This window comes from Gavialis gangeticus, unplaced genomic scaffold, assembly GCF_001723915.1.
Source record: "Gavialis gangeticus isolate Ggan-Ray unplaced genomic scaffold, GavGan_comp1, whole genome shotgun sequence".
NCBI classification, from domain to species: Eukaryota; Metazoa; Chordata; order Crocodylia; family Gavialidae; genus Gavialis; species Gavialis gangeticus.
Window position 1 is genome coordinate 172,506,010 of NW_017729022.1, and position 17,601 is coordinate 172,523,610.

Here is a 17,601-nt window from a genome sequence, read left to right on the forward strand (position 1 = left end):
GACCCCAAAAAAAAAAAAAAAAAAAAAAAAAAAAAAAAAAATCGGCTCTGAGAGTTTCAGAAGGCTTTCAGCAAACAGAAACTGAGAAGACTGAGGGGTATGGGGTGATCTTCCATATATGGAAAAGGCTGAGAGTGGTAGGGCAAAAACTGCTCTGATACTGACATTTGTAGCTGGCCAGTGACTGATCTTTCCCCACACGCACACGTGATATGAGTTTTACTTTCAACAGTTTGATGTGCACTTTCACAGAAACCCCTGCTAGGGCTGTTGGGGTGGGGGTGGGGGGGCAGTGTGCAAATCAGGGTGACTGCCCCAGGTCCTGTGCTTTGGGCAGCTCTGCAGAGCCAGGCAGAGCAGCTGCAATGATTCAGCACCACCACTGGCTTCACATCCAGCCATGCCGCAACACCCCCTCCCCAAATCTGCTGCTGGCTTCTTAGTGTCTGGGGTGCACGGGGGCAGAGGCCTGCACAGGCTGATTTGCCCCAGGCCCTGTCTCCTGCTCAGGTCATCTCTGACCCCTGCACCTATCTCCTTGAAACTTGGCAGGCTTCATGCCCTCAGAAGGGGCTACCATCCCTGCTGTTTTCATCCGAATCTGCAAAAAAATGACAAAGTTATAGGTATTTTAGTGATGCCCCATTATAGTCTATGGCCAAATCTCCGAATCTGCACCAAACCTCTGAATCGGCCAGATCGAAATCAGGACAGTGATTCAAATCACTGAATTGAATCACACTCCTTCAGAATCAGCCAAATTCAAATCCAAAGCAAATGCCTGCTGCTTTGCACAGGCCTACTAAATATCTTTTCTGCATAGGTGAAATGTGTGTGTGGGGAGGGGGGTACGTGTCCCCCAGAGACTGGCCACGGCCAAAGTTGCTGCCAGCTGCGGGCAGTCCCTGCTTACTGCTTGCCACTCCCAAACCCCCTTGCTGCCAACACTTCTGTGGCCGCCTGTGGGCGGTCCACGTTTGGCCCGCCCTCACTGCCAACGTCACTGTGGCGGTCCCCACTCACCATCGCCATGCCCCCGCCACTGGCACTGCTGTCGCCTGTGGATGGTCACCACGCCCCCCACCCAGCCTCAGAAGGCATGCGTCGTTTATGCTTTTCTGTGTTTAAGAAAATCCATGAGCCATTTGCTCAAGTTGGTACACTCAAAGTGTAAAGACAAGCCAGCATCTTGGTATGGGAAAGGATGTCTTTTTTGTTTTACTTTAAATGGAAAACTCCACAAATGAGCCAGACTGATGCAGAAATCAATTTTACTTTAAAGAGGCCTCATTTTCTTCTTATTTGTGCAGATAGTAGAAAAAGCCTACCTAGCTGACAACATACCTTAAATTTAAGAGGTTATGACATATTAATCTGTTACTTTTTTGTACTTAGACTTTCACAGCAGCCATATTTGCAACAATTCAGTGCAAAGAGGCAACAGCCTCAGGCAGTCCGAATCTAAATTAGGTGCCATCAGCTTCAACTACAGCTGGGTAGTTTTTAGACACTGAAAATGAAAAATAAAAAAGCTGTTCTTAAGATGACAACTTGGATAAATTCATTACCACATTCATGTTAGATATAGTCTGTCAGAAAAGTGAACTTTCACAAAAAAGGGATTGGTGGACACCCACACATGCACAAAATATCACGAGAGCTCAACACAGACTCTGAACTTTCTGGTACACAAGGTACTAACCCCCAAACCAGGATTCTGACTTAAAGAAATAAAAAACCCAATAAAACAAGTGAGGATGACACTGTCATCTATCCTTCAACTGATATGGGGTGCGGTGGTTTGGTTTAAGAGCTTTCTTGATACTTTCCAAGAAGAAAAGGAAAATTACCTTAACATGCTGGCCAAGATTTCTACCTTCCAAAAAGGCTATAGTGAACTACTGAGTATAAATAGCAAGTACTTAGTTGTCTCAGTCACTGCCTACAAATATTGTGCCTAAAACAGGGTTCAGCATCCTCAGCCTACTGAAGTCAATGGGAGTTGAAAGCACTTAACTGCTCACAAGACTGAACCAGTTCAGAGCAAGTTCCATTAACTACATTCTATTCTTGCCACAGACTATTTACAAGCCATAACAAATCCACTATAGTTGCTATGTCATTGACTGAAGACTTTGAAGCTTTCTTCCTAGTCTAAATATTCCTATCCAAGTTGAGATGAATGCTCTCTTAGAACCAGAACAATCTAACCACACCTATCTGATAAAATACCAATCTCATTTAAGTTATTCACTTCAGAACTACTTTGGTTCTGAACACAGTGCGAAGTGTCATGCCCCCTGCCCAAGCCCAACCATACCACACCCCCATCCAAGAATCTTTTAAAATTGTAAGTATTAATCCCTTAAAAAGGGTGACACACAAGATGCCCATTAGATCATACAGGCCATTCTACTAATGTAGCGTTGTTCCTTACAATGCATATATAAATACCAAAAGCATCAAGAAATACTTGTTAACAAGTTATTTCTTTCTTTCTAGGCAGCAGTTGCTAGGAACAGCATTAAAATGCTTACAGAAACATGTATACATCCCCTTTTATGTAGGAAGTGTGCATTCTATTAAAAAAACAGACTGCAGTTAAAATTGATGTTACCTTCACTGCCACTAGCGATGAAGTCTTCATTATGGCCTCCAAAACAAGAGTGAATTGTGTAAAAACCTTGTGTAACACCTTGATACTTTCTCACTAAAACTCGGTCTTGCAAGTCCCATAAGTGAACTCCCTGTGGGCAGACAAAGAACACAGTGGAGATTTTATCAAAAAAGATGTCCATTATCTTTTTGTGAAGTATTCTAACTTCATGGTGTTTCAGTCATCTCAGGCAATGAAGCTAGACCCAAAACAGTTCAGCTGAATAGCTGTGTGCTAAAATTATACCTTAGTTTTTATTCTGTTGTGCCTCTCCTTTCTAGAACCCTCAATTTATACATTGTAGTTTCCAAAAATACTTAAATTTTGAAAACTGTAAAGAGAGCTGATGTGGAATACCAATGGTTCACAAATCACGTTGAGATACTGATGCCCTCCTGGGAAGCCAAATACAGAAAACAGTTTATTATTTACCAATATACGTTTTGTAACTTACACTGTCAAAGGTATTTCTAAAATCATACTGGGTTTAAAGATTTCTTAAAAGGGGTATGCAGAAAAAAGAACTACCTTCCTTTTGGAGAACTGCAAAATTATGCACACCACAGAGCAAGTGTAAAATATTACTTTGTCCACTATTAGGAATGTTCAAGTTTCCCTCAAATATTTTCTAAACATGAAGTGTGATAAAAAGTGTTAGTTTGCATTTCCATTAACTCACCTGAGTTGCTACATTTAACAAAGCTAGGCGGCCATTTTTTGAAATAGTAAATGACATAATAGGATGATCTTCTTGTACTCTGAAATTATATAACAAAACATCATAAACTTGTTAAAAAAAGATCTGTACTACTACACTTTGGACATTTCATCATAAAGAATGGAAAACTGCAAAGCAGGGTTGCCAGCTATCCATAAACACAAGGTTAAAATCTGTTTAAAATAAGCCATCCATAAAAAAACCTAAGCAACTGGGAGCTTGATTGAAGCTCTCTCGTTAGAGAGAAGCCGGAGGAAGTTTCGACAGACAGCAGAGCAGCACCACCTTGTGCCTGAGCAGAAGCACAGCATGGAGAAGTGAGCCCTGTCATAGTTTTGCAGCTCATGGGAGTCTCCATATCTCCTCTCCCCCAACCCCAGCCAGGTGCTGCTGTATCCTATCACCTGCCTGTAACACTGCTAGGTCACAGATAGGCAGACAGTTGTCCTTTGGCTATCCATGCTGGGATGACGGGGAGTAGGAACCCCTGGTGTGGGGCCCCAAATAGTATAAAGCCACTGCTACAGTCAAGCAGGGTTGCCATTCCAATATTTTTCTTTTACAGAAAAAAAAAATCTGTAAACATTTTACTGACAGCCAAACACTTATTATGGCTGGTGTTAAACTCCTAGGTCTGAACCTGGCCCTTACCTGGAGCCTGGCAGAAGGGTTACATTTATATTTTGTAAACATGTCAATAATGACATCAGTTACAAGTTTGCAGATCATCAGTAAATAAAAAGAAGTCTGTCTTGGGGTGGCAACCCTGCTACAATGACAAGTGCTTTTGACCGCATTACTTCCAATTACCATTTCACAAATAACAGTCTATTATAGTTTTTGTACATGAAAGTGGATGGGCAAAAGAATCTATATTCAGTCCTCTGGTTTTATTTCAGTACTTGCAGAGGCTATAGGAAGATGCATGTTGTAGGTCAAGAATCTGTAATCAACAGTCAGATCCAGCCCACAAAGGAGATTTTATCTGGCCTGTTAACCATGCCATTAGTACATCCTGCCATTAGTAAATGTGTGAAAACATGCCACCTATTGACAGATTACCTAATTGTCCCCTCTGGCCTTCCTTAGGATCAAGTTGTATTAATTCAACCTCCTGTTAGTAAAAGGTTGCCCACTCATGCCAGAACAACTATTTACATATTATATCAACTGTTTGCTCAGTAGAGGATTGCACTATAACATCTGAGTTCGTCCTAGAATACTTACATGTTCCTGTCTGTAAGGTCCTCAAAATTATAGCCTCGAATCCGCTGGTGTGTGTCTGATGCCAGAACAGTCTTCCCGTCACTCAAACACCAGAGGCATTGCACTCTAACCCCTTCCCAAGAGTCAAGGAGATTACCATCTAGATCCTAATTATGAAAGAAATCATAAGAGTCCTTTAAAGTTAGACTTCCAAAGAGTTGCACTGACAGCTTTTATTAACGATTACATAAAGAAAAGAAAAACTTTTCCTGCATCACATAATACCTTGTGATCATGTAAATGAGTATTATTTTGTTTTTGAGTAGAGCCAACAAATATTCAAGGCCTGAGAATCCTGTCCCATTTCCTTTTAAAAAGAAGTCTGATCCAAGCACAATCCATACTCTGGTTCATGCTCACCACTAACTGTGAGATCTCACTTCTCTAGAGAGGGATTGCTCCACTTCCCCCAACCCAAAAAAAAAAAGTCAGTATTGCCAACCCAGTGACACAACCAATGACAAGCCAGACCTAAAAGAAAGCTCTAGACATGAAAAATTATCCATAAAACTAACCTTCCCCACCCCTCCCAAGAATATTTTACATTTTAGCATGAAAAGCTATGCAGATTAATTCTACAGAAAGCCAACTTCTGCTGCTTAAATAGATTAAGTAGTCAGTGATCTCTCAGCTACAGTAAAACCTGGTTACTTTGTGGGATTATGATTTCTATACTCCTGTGAAAAAAGGAGTTTATGAATTAACTCAGGGTACACTGAACAAAGAGCAAACAGCTGTGCTGGACCACTGAGGCACTCTAGCTGACTGCTGCAGCTTTTATTATTTCAAAAGGGAGCCACTTCTCTAATCAGTTAGATGAAATGACCAATAAGCTACAGCTGATCAGAGAAGCTGCATCCTTTGAAATGAGACAACAGCAAAACAGAGAACAGCTAATCTTTAATTTGACAACTAAGCAGGTCACTAAACACATGAACAAAAAAAAAATACAGGTTCTACTTGGTAAGTGAAAGACTATTTAAAACATTTTTCAATATGATCCAGAATATTGTTCTCAGAGTAGTCTTTCTGGGTTCATTAACAAAAATTTAAAAAGCTGTTAGTGTTAGCATGACATGTTATGCCATCTTCAAATTAGGAAGGCCAAAAAAAAAGATTCCACAGGTAACTTAATTCATCTTTCAGTATGTGTATTTGTATACTAAAAAGAAATAGACCTATTAACCTTGTTGTACTAGTTTTAAGCATATTCCACTATTTAAGACAACTACACAAGTCTTCTGAAGGGGACACAGATGGAACTTACACACTGGTAGAACTGCCCACGCTGTCCTCCTGTTACAAAGCGTTTCCCATCTGGATTCCAGGCCACACTTGTTAAACTGTCTTCATGGGACTGGCTCATCTTAGTCCTCAGCTCCCCAGTCTGGAGAATAAACAAAGAAAATTAAACCCCTGAACATAAGCATTCCCTTGCTCCCTAAAGATGCAAACATAAAATTAACAGATGTGCATAAAACATTAACCTAGCACTCCTACAGGTATGAACATTTCCCTGCATCAATTAAATAAAAAGGTGAGACAGGATTATAATATGAATGTTTAGTAGGAAGCAGAGAGAAGATGGGGCTGGAACCATTCTGCTTTTCCTTCAAAATGAAAAAAAACCTGTAAGCCATGTTCTCACTCTAGCAGTTGCAGTGAGTTTATCCTCAGGAGCACTCGGCCTTCATTCAGGGCTACTGCAAGGACACCAAGTGGTGTATTTAAGAGATTGGATGGGGATCTCTTACAAGTGGGGATGAAAAAAATATACAAATAAGTGGAGGAAAAGAAAGGGAGTGAAAGAAAAAGACTTTTGTTTTTACAGTTCTTTAAGAATTTAACTGAAAACTGACTACCAATCTTACAAGAATTTATAAATTTCCCACCCTGCTGAATATAGCAGCATTCTTAGATTGTGAAGCAATAAGAAAAGCAAGGCCAGGTAGGCATGTCAAACATACAGATTCAATTTAGTAGTGTTTAAGTGATGCTGTAGTTGTAATGGTCCAGGAAATATGCAACAGGTGGTATTTCACTGAATCAGCTGCAATGGGGTAGACCATTTTCTATAGCCAAGCTCTATAGTACAATCATATCTGCTCTAAACCCATCAACTAGGATACATACCTTAAGGATCTGGAACAGATTCCCTACAATTACAATACAACCACAAAACTGTAGCCGCTTAAAAAAAAAAATCAACAAAATCAGACTCGCATCCTGCTCAGACATCAACCCCAGGACAATAATAAAGGAGTCTCTCTGGCTCTCACCTATAGCTTGAACACTTCAGATACATCATGAATGACCTCCAACCTCCTCCTGGAAAAGGATGACCAGCTCGAAATAGTCATGGCAGACAAACCAGTCCTGGCTTATAGACAGTGCTCCTTCTCCCCAACTTCAGCCAGCATACTTAATTCCCAGTCTCACTGAGGCCCCAGGCTTTGCAACAGACCCAAATGCTTTCTGTGCCCCAACATCAATACAGACCACACCATCACTGGACCAAACAACACAGATAATAACATCTAAGGTTTGTTGACCTGTAACCTCAAGGTCATATATACCATTCACCTGGTCAGTGACCCTCTGCTGTCTGTACTGGACAGACTTGGTAATCCATGTGTGACAGAATGAATAAACACCACTCAGCTGAAGAAGGGATTCAAGTCTGTGGCAGGACACTAATCTCCCTGGACACTACATTGGTTTTTAAAACTTGCTGTCTGAGAACACCTAACAATCTGAACAGGAAACTGTTGAACAGGAAATCATCTAAGGACTGGATTATGTTAAGTATGGTTTAAAGAGGGACTATGGATTCTTATTTCATTACCTGGTTTAGTCTGGTCAACTCCTTTCCTATGCCGTTAAATGTTTGTTTGCTTGTCTCTTGCAACACTGTCTCCTTCCCCCTTCTCTCCCGTCCACCCCCCCAGTCTTTTGTATTCTAATTTCTCTCTCCTTGTACTCTACTTTCTGCATCCCCCTTTATAACATGATGAAGTGAGCTTCAGCCCCATGAATGCTTATGCTATACACATCTACTTCGGCTGCTCTACAAGATGCAAATCTACTCTGCCTTCTACAGGACAGCCTCCAACAGATTTTGAGATATCACAGTATCCTTCCTCAGGTCTCTGGGATAGAATGAGGCACAGCAGAGGTAAACAGCAGACAGAACAAGGGCTTGTTTAAAACTCATGTAAACAGGAATCAGGTTGTCAGACAGATGCAGCTAAAATCTGATACATGGAAAAGCAAGATCATTCAGAAGGTTCCTTATCACCTGGCAAATGAAGAAATTAGGATCAACTATAATGGGCCAGGAAGTTATTGTCCATGTTAAATCCCTAGCTCTTAGTGTCTACTTGGCTAATGAATTGTAGCCTGTTCCCAGGATCCTTTGATATGTGTTCTGTAAGTTTCCCTTGAGCACAAGAACTGTGAGGTCAAATAGGAAATGATTTGTGACGTTCTCCTAGCTGTGTTTTAGTGCCTCTGTCATCATTCATTCTGCCATGTAGTTTTTGCCTGATTTCACCCACAATTTCCACACAGGACATTTGGTACAAAAGGGTGGAGTAATACCTGAAAGCTCGTCTAAAAGGTATTCCAACCACACAGCTGGTCCAATAAAAGATAAGTCATCCATAAAAATTCTTGTCTCTTTAGATTCAATTAGTCATTGCCCAAGACAAAATCCACCAGGTTACAGATATGGAACCTTGTATTCCCTTCAGTCCTTAGTGGATCCTTCAGCAGCATCAGCCAAGGGACTTGCAAAGAATAAGGTTATAATATAACAATGTTTAACCCACTGAATATTTACTCTATTCCAAGATGAGGGTTCCCCCCTACCCCACACTGAACATGGGGAAAAGCCTAGTCTTAGATTTGACTACAGGCTCATGGCAGGTGGCTACTGTACCTCTGGCTCCAGGCTGGAGCCACAGATGCTTCTGCTGCTTGCCAAGGGATGGGGCAGGAGAAGGGAAGGGCACAGGATGATCTGAATGAGTCACCCTGGCCTGGCCAGGCAGCAGAAATAGCAGCCACTCTAGCCCACAGCATTGGAAAACAGCATGGCAAAACCATGCAGCAGCAAGGTAGATACTGCAGCTTCAGGTCTGGCTCTGAACTGGGCCAGAGCTGCCACACAAGGCAAGCTGCACTGGTGGGGTGGGGGAAGGGCAGGGGGACAGGTGGTAGGCAAGGAGTGAGGCTCTGGCCACCTGCCTCCTCGTTGCTGCTTTCCCCATCACAGCAGTGGGAAGGATGAATTTTAAAAATGACCCTGGAAAAATTAGATTCTATACATGTTCTAATTTTATTTAAAAATTGCCATGTATAGAATACAAGTTATTCAGGAGTTATTTTAAATTAAAAAGTAGTCTTGGATTCAGGCAAAGACAGTAATTAATGCAAGAATTCTACAGATATAAAAAACAATGACAATCTGCTCTATTTTAGGCCACTTCTGGCATTTGTCTTGTCATCTTTCAGAGACCATTCAGTTTTGTTCTCCCCTCCACTACTATAACTCTACTGTCTGAAAGTCTTCACTCTCATCCCCTTATCCTAGTTTCCAAAGTATCAAGAGTAGAATACATAAATATCAACACTGCAGTATATTCACTGGCCTTAAGAACTGGCACTCCAGTAGGATTTAAACAAGAACACAGCCTTCCATGTCACTGTTTTTGATATTTGTAGACTCTGTGCAGGCCGTTGAGATATAAAGGCTAGGTCTAGTCACATCGGCTAGAAACTTATGATTTAGTCCATACCCAATGCCTGACACTTCCAAGCCTACCATATTTACTTGCATATCACACACCTTTGCTCCCCCCGCAAAAAAAAGAAAGAAAGAAACCAGCCTTCTAGAATTGGGAACTTAAAGAAAATTCAGCTTCCTTGCTTACTAGAATAGAAGCATGGAGATGTTTTTCCCCAACAGCTGCCCAAATGGCTCCTGCTGCTTTCTGGTCCAGCAAGCACAAGGGGTAGAGTCCAGCATTAACCATCTCTCAGCTGCTAAGGAATTTGCAGTAGCTACCGGTTGAGCACTAGAGCTTGTTTGAAGCAACAAATAAGCTGGCTCAGGTCAAGTGAGCTGTTGCATGCTGTCTGTAGCATCTTGATGAGGCTTTGTGTGGAAACATTTATTTATAGAAATTTATCTAAAGAACTATTTACTGTAAAGTAGTAACAGTCTTGCTACTGCTCTTATAAGGTTCCAAAGCAGGGGTGGGCAATTATTTGGGCCCTGAGGGCCACATAGGGAGTTTTAGTGAGCTGTCAGGGGCCAAGTCAGCACCCCTGCTCCCAACTGCAACAGCTCAGCAAAACTCCCTAAATTGAGGTCCACACTTCTCTCTCCTCTCCTCTCACCACCATCCCCATTCCACCCCCACCCAGTGCTGCAGCAAGCTCCAATCTCCACCCCACCCCAGAACTTGCTGGCTGCATCTGCAGCTTACACCAGCACCTGGCTGGCATGCAGGAAGCAGTCCTGGGCAGGTACTCATCTCAGCTGTGGGTGCAACAGGCAGGTTCCAGGTGGGGATCAGGGCATCAATCCAGGTGAACAGCTTATGTCACCGCTTCAGCACTCGGCAGAAATACCTCCGTCTGTCCAGCACCACACAGTGGCTGGAGCCACTGGCTGCCTGTGGGTCGGATCTCAATAGTTTGTGGCCACCCACCCATGGACCAGATGCAATCAGTTGGCAGGTGGCCTGTGGGCTGTATTTTGCCCACCCCAGTTCTGGGGCCTAGCCTTGTTGCTGTCCTGCCACACCAGAAAGTTCTTGCAGCCACACCCAGACCATGTTCTAGCATGCTACACTTCCTGGGATACTTTAAATCACCAGGGATCCACGTTTTCTGTTTTCCATGGGAAGACTGAGACAACCATGGATTTCCTGCTTTTAAAAATCACAAACACAAAAAAACCCCACGATTTTACCTTCTAGCAGAGAAACCTGTGGATTTCCCACTTTTCCAGAGAGCTCTGCAGGCTGACTGAGTTCCAGCCTACAAGAGCTAATTGCAAAAAGGATGGGAAACCCTGCCCAGAAGGGGAGAGAGAGGGGGAAAGAGCAGGGCCTGAGGCTCTTGCCTCTCAGACTCCCAGAAGAAAAGCGAACCTGATCCAAAAGTGGGTAAGTTGGGCACCAGCAGGGCTGTGGAAGCTACTTTGAGGGGTGGAGCCCTGCGCTCTTGCCCTCACTGCAGCCCTGCATGCAGGAGGCACAAAAAACAAACAAACAAACAAACAAACAAAACAAACAAACAAAAAATCGCCAGGGCAGCGCAGGCAAGCAGCGGTGGGGAGATCCCTGTGTGGTGCCACTGTCTGCCGTGCTGGGTCATGCCCACCAGGCTGGGGAGGCCCCAGGGGAGAGAAGCAGGGAGCACTGGAGCCACACAGAGAAGCTGCTCACTGCTGTTCTCTACTGGCCTGCTTCTCTCCCCTGGGGCCTCCTCAGCCTAGCAGGCGTGCCCTGGTGTGGCAGGCAGCAGTGGAGCCACACATGCATCTCCCTATCACTGCTCACCCTGTGCTGCCCTGGCGAGCACCTCCTGGGCATGGGTCTGCAATGAGAACAGCAGTGCGGGGCTGTGCCCCTCAAAGCAGCGGCATTCACAGGAGGTGTTGCCAGGGCAGCAGGTGGGGAATAGTGGTGAGGGAATCCCCATATGGCTCCTCTGCTCCCTGCCGTGCTGGGTCATGCCTGCAGGGCTGCAGAGGCCCTGGGAGAGAGTGAAGCAGGGCAGGAGCCCAAGCCCACAGCCAGCACCGGCCCCAGTACAGATCCAGGAGTGCATGCAGTGGCCAGGAGCTGCCCTGTCCAAACCTATGGTGGCCTTTTTATTTTTATGACATATTTGGGGGGTTTTAGCAGACAGATTTTTTTAAAATCAGGGAAAACCAAGATCCCTTTTTAATCACTTTCATGACCATGGAAGAATCTTTTCCCCCTACATTCCAAAAACAAGGCATGCATCTGACTTGTCTTGAATGATTTACACCACCACTTCAAACAGCCTTTGAAATATCTCAGATAGTTAGCAAAAGCATCTCCCTCTTTGACCACACAAAAGATATTCAGCATGGGTCAGAGACCACAACAATAGTCTCCCATACCTCAAAACAAAACACCAGGCAGAGTAAAAAAAAAAAGTAGCACTTAAGTTTATTTTGCTTTTGCTACATAAACCCCATAATCTCACCTGAACATTACAAGTAATTCTGATTAACAGGGCAGTAAACCTTTTATTCCCTGCCCCCCAGGGCAGATATTACTCCTGCAAACTGACAGAAAATGTTTTTTGCTGCAACTACATCCTTGTTAAATAGTCCAGTTCCTCAAGAGCTACATATTGCAGAATCCATATGCACACTCCAACATGAATACTAAGAGTAGTAAAAGAGAATTAATGTAATCTTTCCAGGGGGGAGGGAGAAAAACCAAACAGACAGACAAACAAACAAAAGAAACCACATCACACTCCAATAAGGAGGTAATACAAATATACAGAATTAGAGGAATTTATTCCCCAGCAGTTTTCAAACAGATGCTGTTGAAATGTACGATACCATAACTTCTCTTGGACACAAATCACCACTTGCAGTGGTAAGCTTGGTAAAAAGACCGAAGTGAAAAGGAACATGATTTGCGTACAAGCAAAATTTTCCACATTTGTTTAGTTCTGTTCATACTTAGCATAAGCACCTTACAAAAGATCTATATTTGGTTAATATCACTCATTTATCTGTCCATTTTCAGGCTATTTACTAAATTTTTTTTTTTTAGTAAAATAAATCCAGTTCTTCCATGTTCACATATAAAGAACAAATCTGTTCATTTTCACAGAATTATTATGCATAACAAAAAAACTACTTAAAATATGAAGTCTTTTATTGGTTATTCATCATTACTTACTTGTACATTCCAGAGCCAAAGCTCAGAGCAGTCATCTGGGCCACAGGCAACAAGGTAGTTGTCATCTGGACTCCAAGCAATGTAAGAAACACCATATGCATGGCCTTCTAACGTCTTAAGTAGTTTTAGCTGGTGTGTATCCTGAAACAGCATATCAACTAAGACACTTACAATCAACATTTACCATAACTATTTGAACAAATGTTAAAAACAACTCAAGGTAAATCCTGTTGGCTTTATACAGAAAAGACATATTTGGTCCAGGTTTCATGGTCTGACCCTTTAAGAGGGCAAACCACGTTCTTTTAAAGAAAAATAAACTTAACAGTTCTGATTTTTAAATCAGCACTTATTACACTGTTAAATCCATCCTTAAGGCAGGGGGTTGGAAGGGAAGGGGGAATCTCATATGATGAAAAGGACCACTAAAATCTTCTTTAAGAACTTTTAAGTCCTAGTATAAAACACTTACACTAACCTCAACACTGCAGGACTTATCTTCACAATTTTTTGAAAAAAAAAGTTAAATTATATGCTGAAGCACACAGTAAAACTCATTTGAAGAAGAGGACCAGTAAGTCTTCCTCAAGAACACTGTTTTATTTTTCCATTGTTTTGCATGTGAAACTCAACCATTAAGAATTCAACACAAAGAAAGGGCAGATTGCTGCCCATAAAGCAGACTATAATTTATACAATAAATTTCTGCAATTTTTTGCAGAGTGACATTAGAATCAGTCTTTACAGTCTAATCAAGCAAGCAAGCATTGCTCCACACATTGCAACATGGAGCAAGTTGCCTCGCTGGGGGCCCCAATGTGAACACAAGACCAAGACTAGAATTCTAGATTTCCTGGCTTTTGCTCCTACAATACCCATGTCAACCACAATTCAGCTGAGTTCTGAAGGATGCAGTCAAATTACTACTACTATTGCTACTACAAAAAAAATCATGTTTTTCTTCATTTTTTTTTTTTTTTAATTACTTGAAATACAGTAGGAAGGAAAAAAAAGACACAGTAGAAGCCTGGTTGACACTATGAAGAAAATGAAGTCTCATGTGGAACAAATCAAAGATGCAAGGCAGCAAATCTTACGAGAAGGAGCAAGGAACACTCTTGAAGGTGGATACAAGAGGATAAAAAGATGTAAAAGGTAAAAGAAAGCTCTTCAAAAGGAATGAAGACCAGATGCAGTCTGGGCAGATTCTAGAAGCAAGATAGGCAAGACGAATGGAGGAGCATGCACTGTCCTTTTTGTCCTTGCTTCCAAGCACAGAGAAGGAGGGCACAATATGTGCTGTATGGATACTAAATACTAGAACAAAGCCTCCAAGCTCAAGTATAAAGAGGCACATGTACACCAAGAGTGACAATGTACATGTGAATAGCACTTGATGGAGAATTAAATCTTTAAAATATTTCTCATCTGCTTCTAATACTAGTTTGTCTACTCTATTAGATGTGGACTGACATTTGATCCAAATAATTCAGTAATCTCTCTCCACCGCTTATCATACTGATTTCAAGCCTTCTAAATCTGTCTCAAGTAGAACAAGTCACATTAAGGATGAATTATACAGTAACTGCAACTACATTAACAACTGGTCCAGCAGAGTGCTACTGGGACTTTATTCTCCAAGCTTTTACTACCTTATTTCAGATGAAACCTCTGTCAAAAAGTGTCAGTTTATTGAAACAAAACAAAAACGCCATTTGTATTTGGCAAGATCCCTACAGCTCAAGACAGAATTTCTCCCATCACAAAAATGCTAACAGTCCAGCAATTGTAGCACTCGCTCAGAAAGCAAGAGGCCATGTTTAAGACCCTGCTATGTCTACTGCATAACAGGAACTTGAATTTCATTTTCCACATCCCAGCTAAGTACCATGAACTGCTGGGTTATTAAACTGCTTTCTCTGGTCCAATTTAATAAGTTTCAACAAAGCAAGCCAGCTGCACTAGGAGATGAAGTGATTCTCGCCCAACACACATGCCAACATACATTTAACATATAACATGCACACTTACTGGATCAACCTGCCATATAATAACAGTGGTGTCCTTTGATCCTGTTGCTAGTTTAGTGCCATCGTTGGAGAATTTACAGAACCATACTTCATTACAATGCTCTGTAAGTATCTGCTGTGTGTAACATGGAAACTGTTTCCTGAAAAACAGAAGAAAACAGTTCAACAACCCAAGTAGTAATTTGAAATATTAATACACTTTATATATGGTAAATATTTTTTCAAGCAACACCCTCAAACCATTATAATTCTAATGTAGAGACTTCTTAGCAAACACCCAGTAAACCTATACAGTTTGTGGTGATATTGGTATTATATACTCAACAAGGACACAAGACTGTTTGGGTTTACTTTTGCACGTTTGTTTTTTTTTTTGTTTTTTTTGTTTTAAACCGAAAACATCTATAGAAGCAAGCTATTCATACTTCCTTCTTATCCCTTCCCCCTTTTGGGTCAATTTGTTTAGCTAAAATTGTCATCTCAGCAGGAAACAACTGCATCTTCCTTTAAAATTTTGTAGAACACAAAGAACTTTGAAGCCGCAGTTTGACTGAAGCCCTTTAAGTCCTTGGGTAAAACATATTTGACCAATTTCAACACTGCAGGACTTGTCTTCACTTTAACAATTCTTTGAAAAAATGATCTTAATTACATGCTGAAGCACACAGTAAACTTAGCATCCAATACAGGATCATTTTTCAAGGAAACTATAAATGAAATTCTATTAGCTCACAGGTCAATTTAAGTTTTATTTAGTGTTCAGAACAGTGGTAGTTTCCAGAGTAATATCTCCTAGGTCTGTAGGGGAGAGTAATATATAGTTTCCAGAGTAAGATATCCTACATCTGAGGGGGAGTGACAACAACCCAACTATTTTGAGGTCTCATTACTAAGAGTCCATTCTGCTCAAATATACACTGAAAAGTATTAATTCTTATGAACTATAATTATGGCAATAGATGGATAAAAGGATGCTACACTATAGAATGTTAGGCTTAATTGTGTATTAATTGGAAAAAGACTCCATAACTTCCAGTCACTTCTCTATTGTGAATTTAGCATAAACCATTTCAAACAAAAAATAGTCTACATTCTGTTACTTATTAAGTAAATCCTATAGTTAACTTAGTGAGTTCACACAAAAACTAAGCTGTTATATTTAAGTTAATTTTTTCTCCGCTCAAAAAACAAACAAAAAAGCATTACTTGAGATCAGTTTTTATACACATTTACCCTACTAAACAGTCCAGTTTGCTAAACACTGAAGACACATTAGATTATTTCAACCCAAAACAGCTTACATGTATTAGCTTAAGTGTAAAGCGCTTGGGGTAAGGCCAGGCTTTATTTATTTGTATAACGCCTAGCACAATGGGGTGCTAAGTCCATGATTTAGGACAGGCTCTCCAATTTCTAAGCTCCCAAGGGCCACACCAACAGGGACTGTATGCCGTGTGAGCCACAGGCCACCGGGCTTCATGCTGTTCTACAAGCCTGCACAGGCAACCTCCACCACTGCCCTGTCTGGGCGCAATCTCAAGCATGCCTGATTCCCTCCTCCCCCAACACCACATGTGGCTGGGGCTCTCACAACTCCATGCATAGCAGCACACTGCCTCACTACCCAGAGTGTTAACTCCCCTAGTTGAGCAGCCCTGGCTTAGGGATCAGGTGCTACCACAATAAAAATCACTCATACAATTTATTTGGTTATAAAAGGCTTAGTTAAAAATGTAAGTTACACTGAAAAGAAAATTCAAGGCACCAGTTACAGTCACGAACAAGAAACTCTCCTACTTTGTTCAGGACTTTACTTCCTAAATGCATAAGTAACATAGAATCAGCCACAAAAAGCCCTATAAAACATTGTTTATTATGCTAAGGATACATGAATCCTGCAAGATACTCTCTGCTTTCTTTAAAATTGAATGCTCCTAGCATTACTCTATACAGAACAAACTGTACTCCAAGATTCAGAGAAATCACAAGACTGATCTGCACTCCTACAGCTAGTTAAAATTGGAGTCAGAAACAATCTCCATACATGCAGAGGTCCTACATTATTTGATTTCCCTCCTCCCCCCAGTACTGGTGATCTTTAAACTATGCAAGTTAGTGACACTGGTTCTAAAGAAAAAAAAAGATCTTGTTTTATGCATAATTCAGTGCCATTAACAATGCTTTAATACTAGTGTGCCAGGTCTAATACTATACTTCAAATTAAGTAGTTGGATTTTTTTTTTTAAAAAAAACCTTAAAAAACCCCCCATAAACATTTAGCAGAAGGATATATAAAAATGCGAATAAAAAAAAACAAGTGCCATGGTTAAGCCAAAAAGGGTGATAGGAAACAAAGCATGTTGCTCAGACATTATTTACAGTAGAGGAGTTGCATTAACCAGCACTGAACTAGAATGAGGGAGTCCATTAACACGAAATTCACTTGTATCAGATCCTTCAGTTGCAAAAGAGAATTACATCCTCTCCTCAAATGAATGAAGATGTAATTCATATATACAGCAAAACTTAAATAACCATTCAACTGAGCAATAAATTGGTTGCTTTAAAAACTTGATACTCTGAGGTGGTCTGAAGACAAGAAGTTGCTTAATGAAGTTGGCTGCTTGAAGAGGTTTCATTTTATTAAAATGACAGTAGCTCAAACAAATTCCTGCAAAATGCACACAGCTAGGTTGTTCATTCATGGCAGCATATTTAGCCAGTCTGTCAATGCAATGCTTCATTTCCACTCTCTCAACAATCTGGCTCATCAGTATATTTTCATATATTTAGAATTAAAATTGAAGTCCTCTAGGATGAAACCCCCATTTTAAAATTAAGAAAAACAAAGTGAATTTATCCCCACTGTTTATGATGAAAGTACTGCAGTGGGGAGGAGTGGCAGAACTGTTTAGACACTGACAGGGTTAGAGTTGCTGAACTAACCAGTATCTGTAAGAAGCAGTATTC

General features: G+C 41.1%; 1 protein-coding gene across 1 annotated transcript in view; it reads right to left on the bottom strand.

Annotated features, from left to right (window-relative positions):
* WDR26 (WD repeat domain 26) overlaps positions 1-17,601 on the bottom strand; it is a gene marked incomplete at its 5' end in the record, with an annotated part of 52,375 nt that overhangs the window by 8,825 nt on the left and 25,949 nt on the right. The window contains 6 exons of the mRNA XM_019515910.1: positions 2,618-2,747; positions 3,336-3,414; positions 4,602-4,747; positions 5,908-6,027; positions 12,602-12,742; positions 14,633-14,771. Of these exons, the coding sequence (XP_019371455.1) occupies positions 2,618-2,747; positions 3,336-3,414; positions 4,602-4,747; positions 5,908-6,027; positions 12,602-12,742; positions 14,633-14,771 (755 nt within the window). The remainder of the gene's footprint in view (positions 1-2,617; positions 2,748-3,335; positions 3,415-4,601; positions 4,748-5,907; positions 6,028-12,601; positions 12,743-14,632; positions 14,772-17,601) is intronic.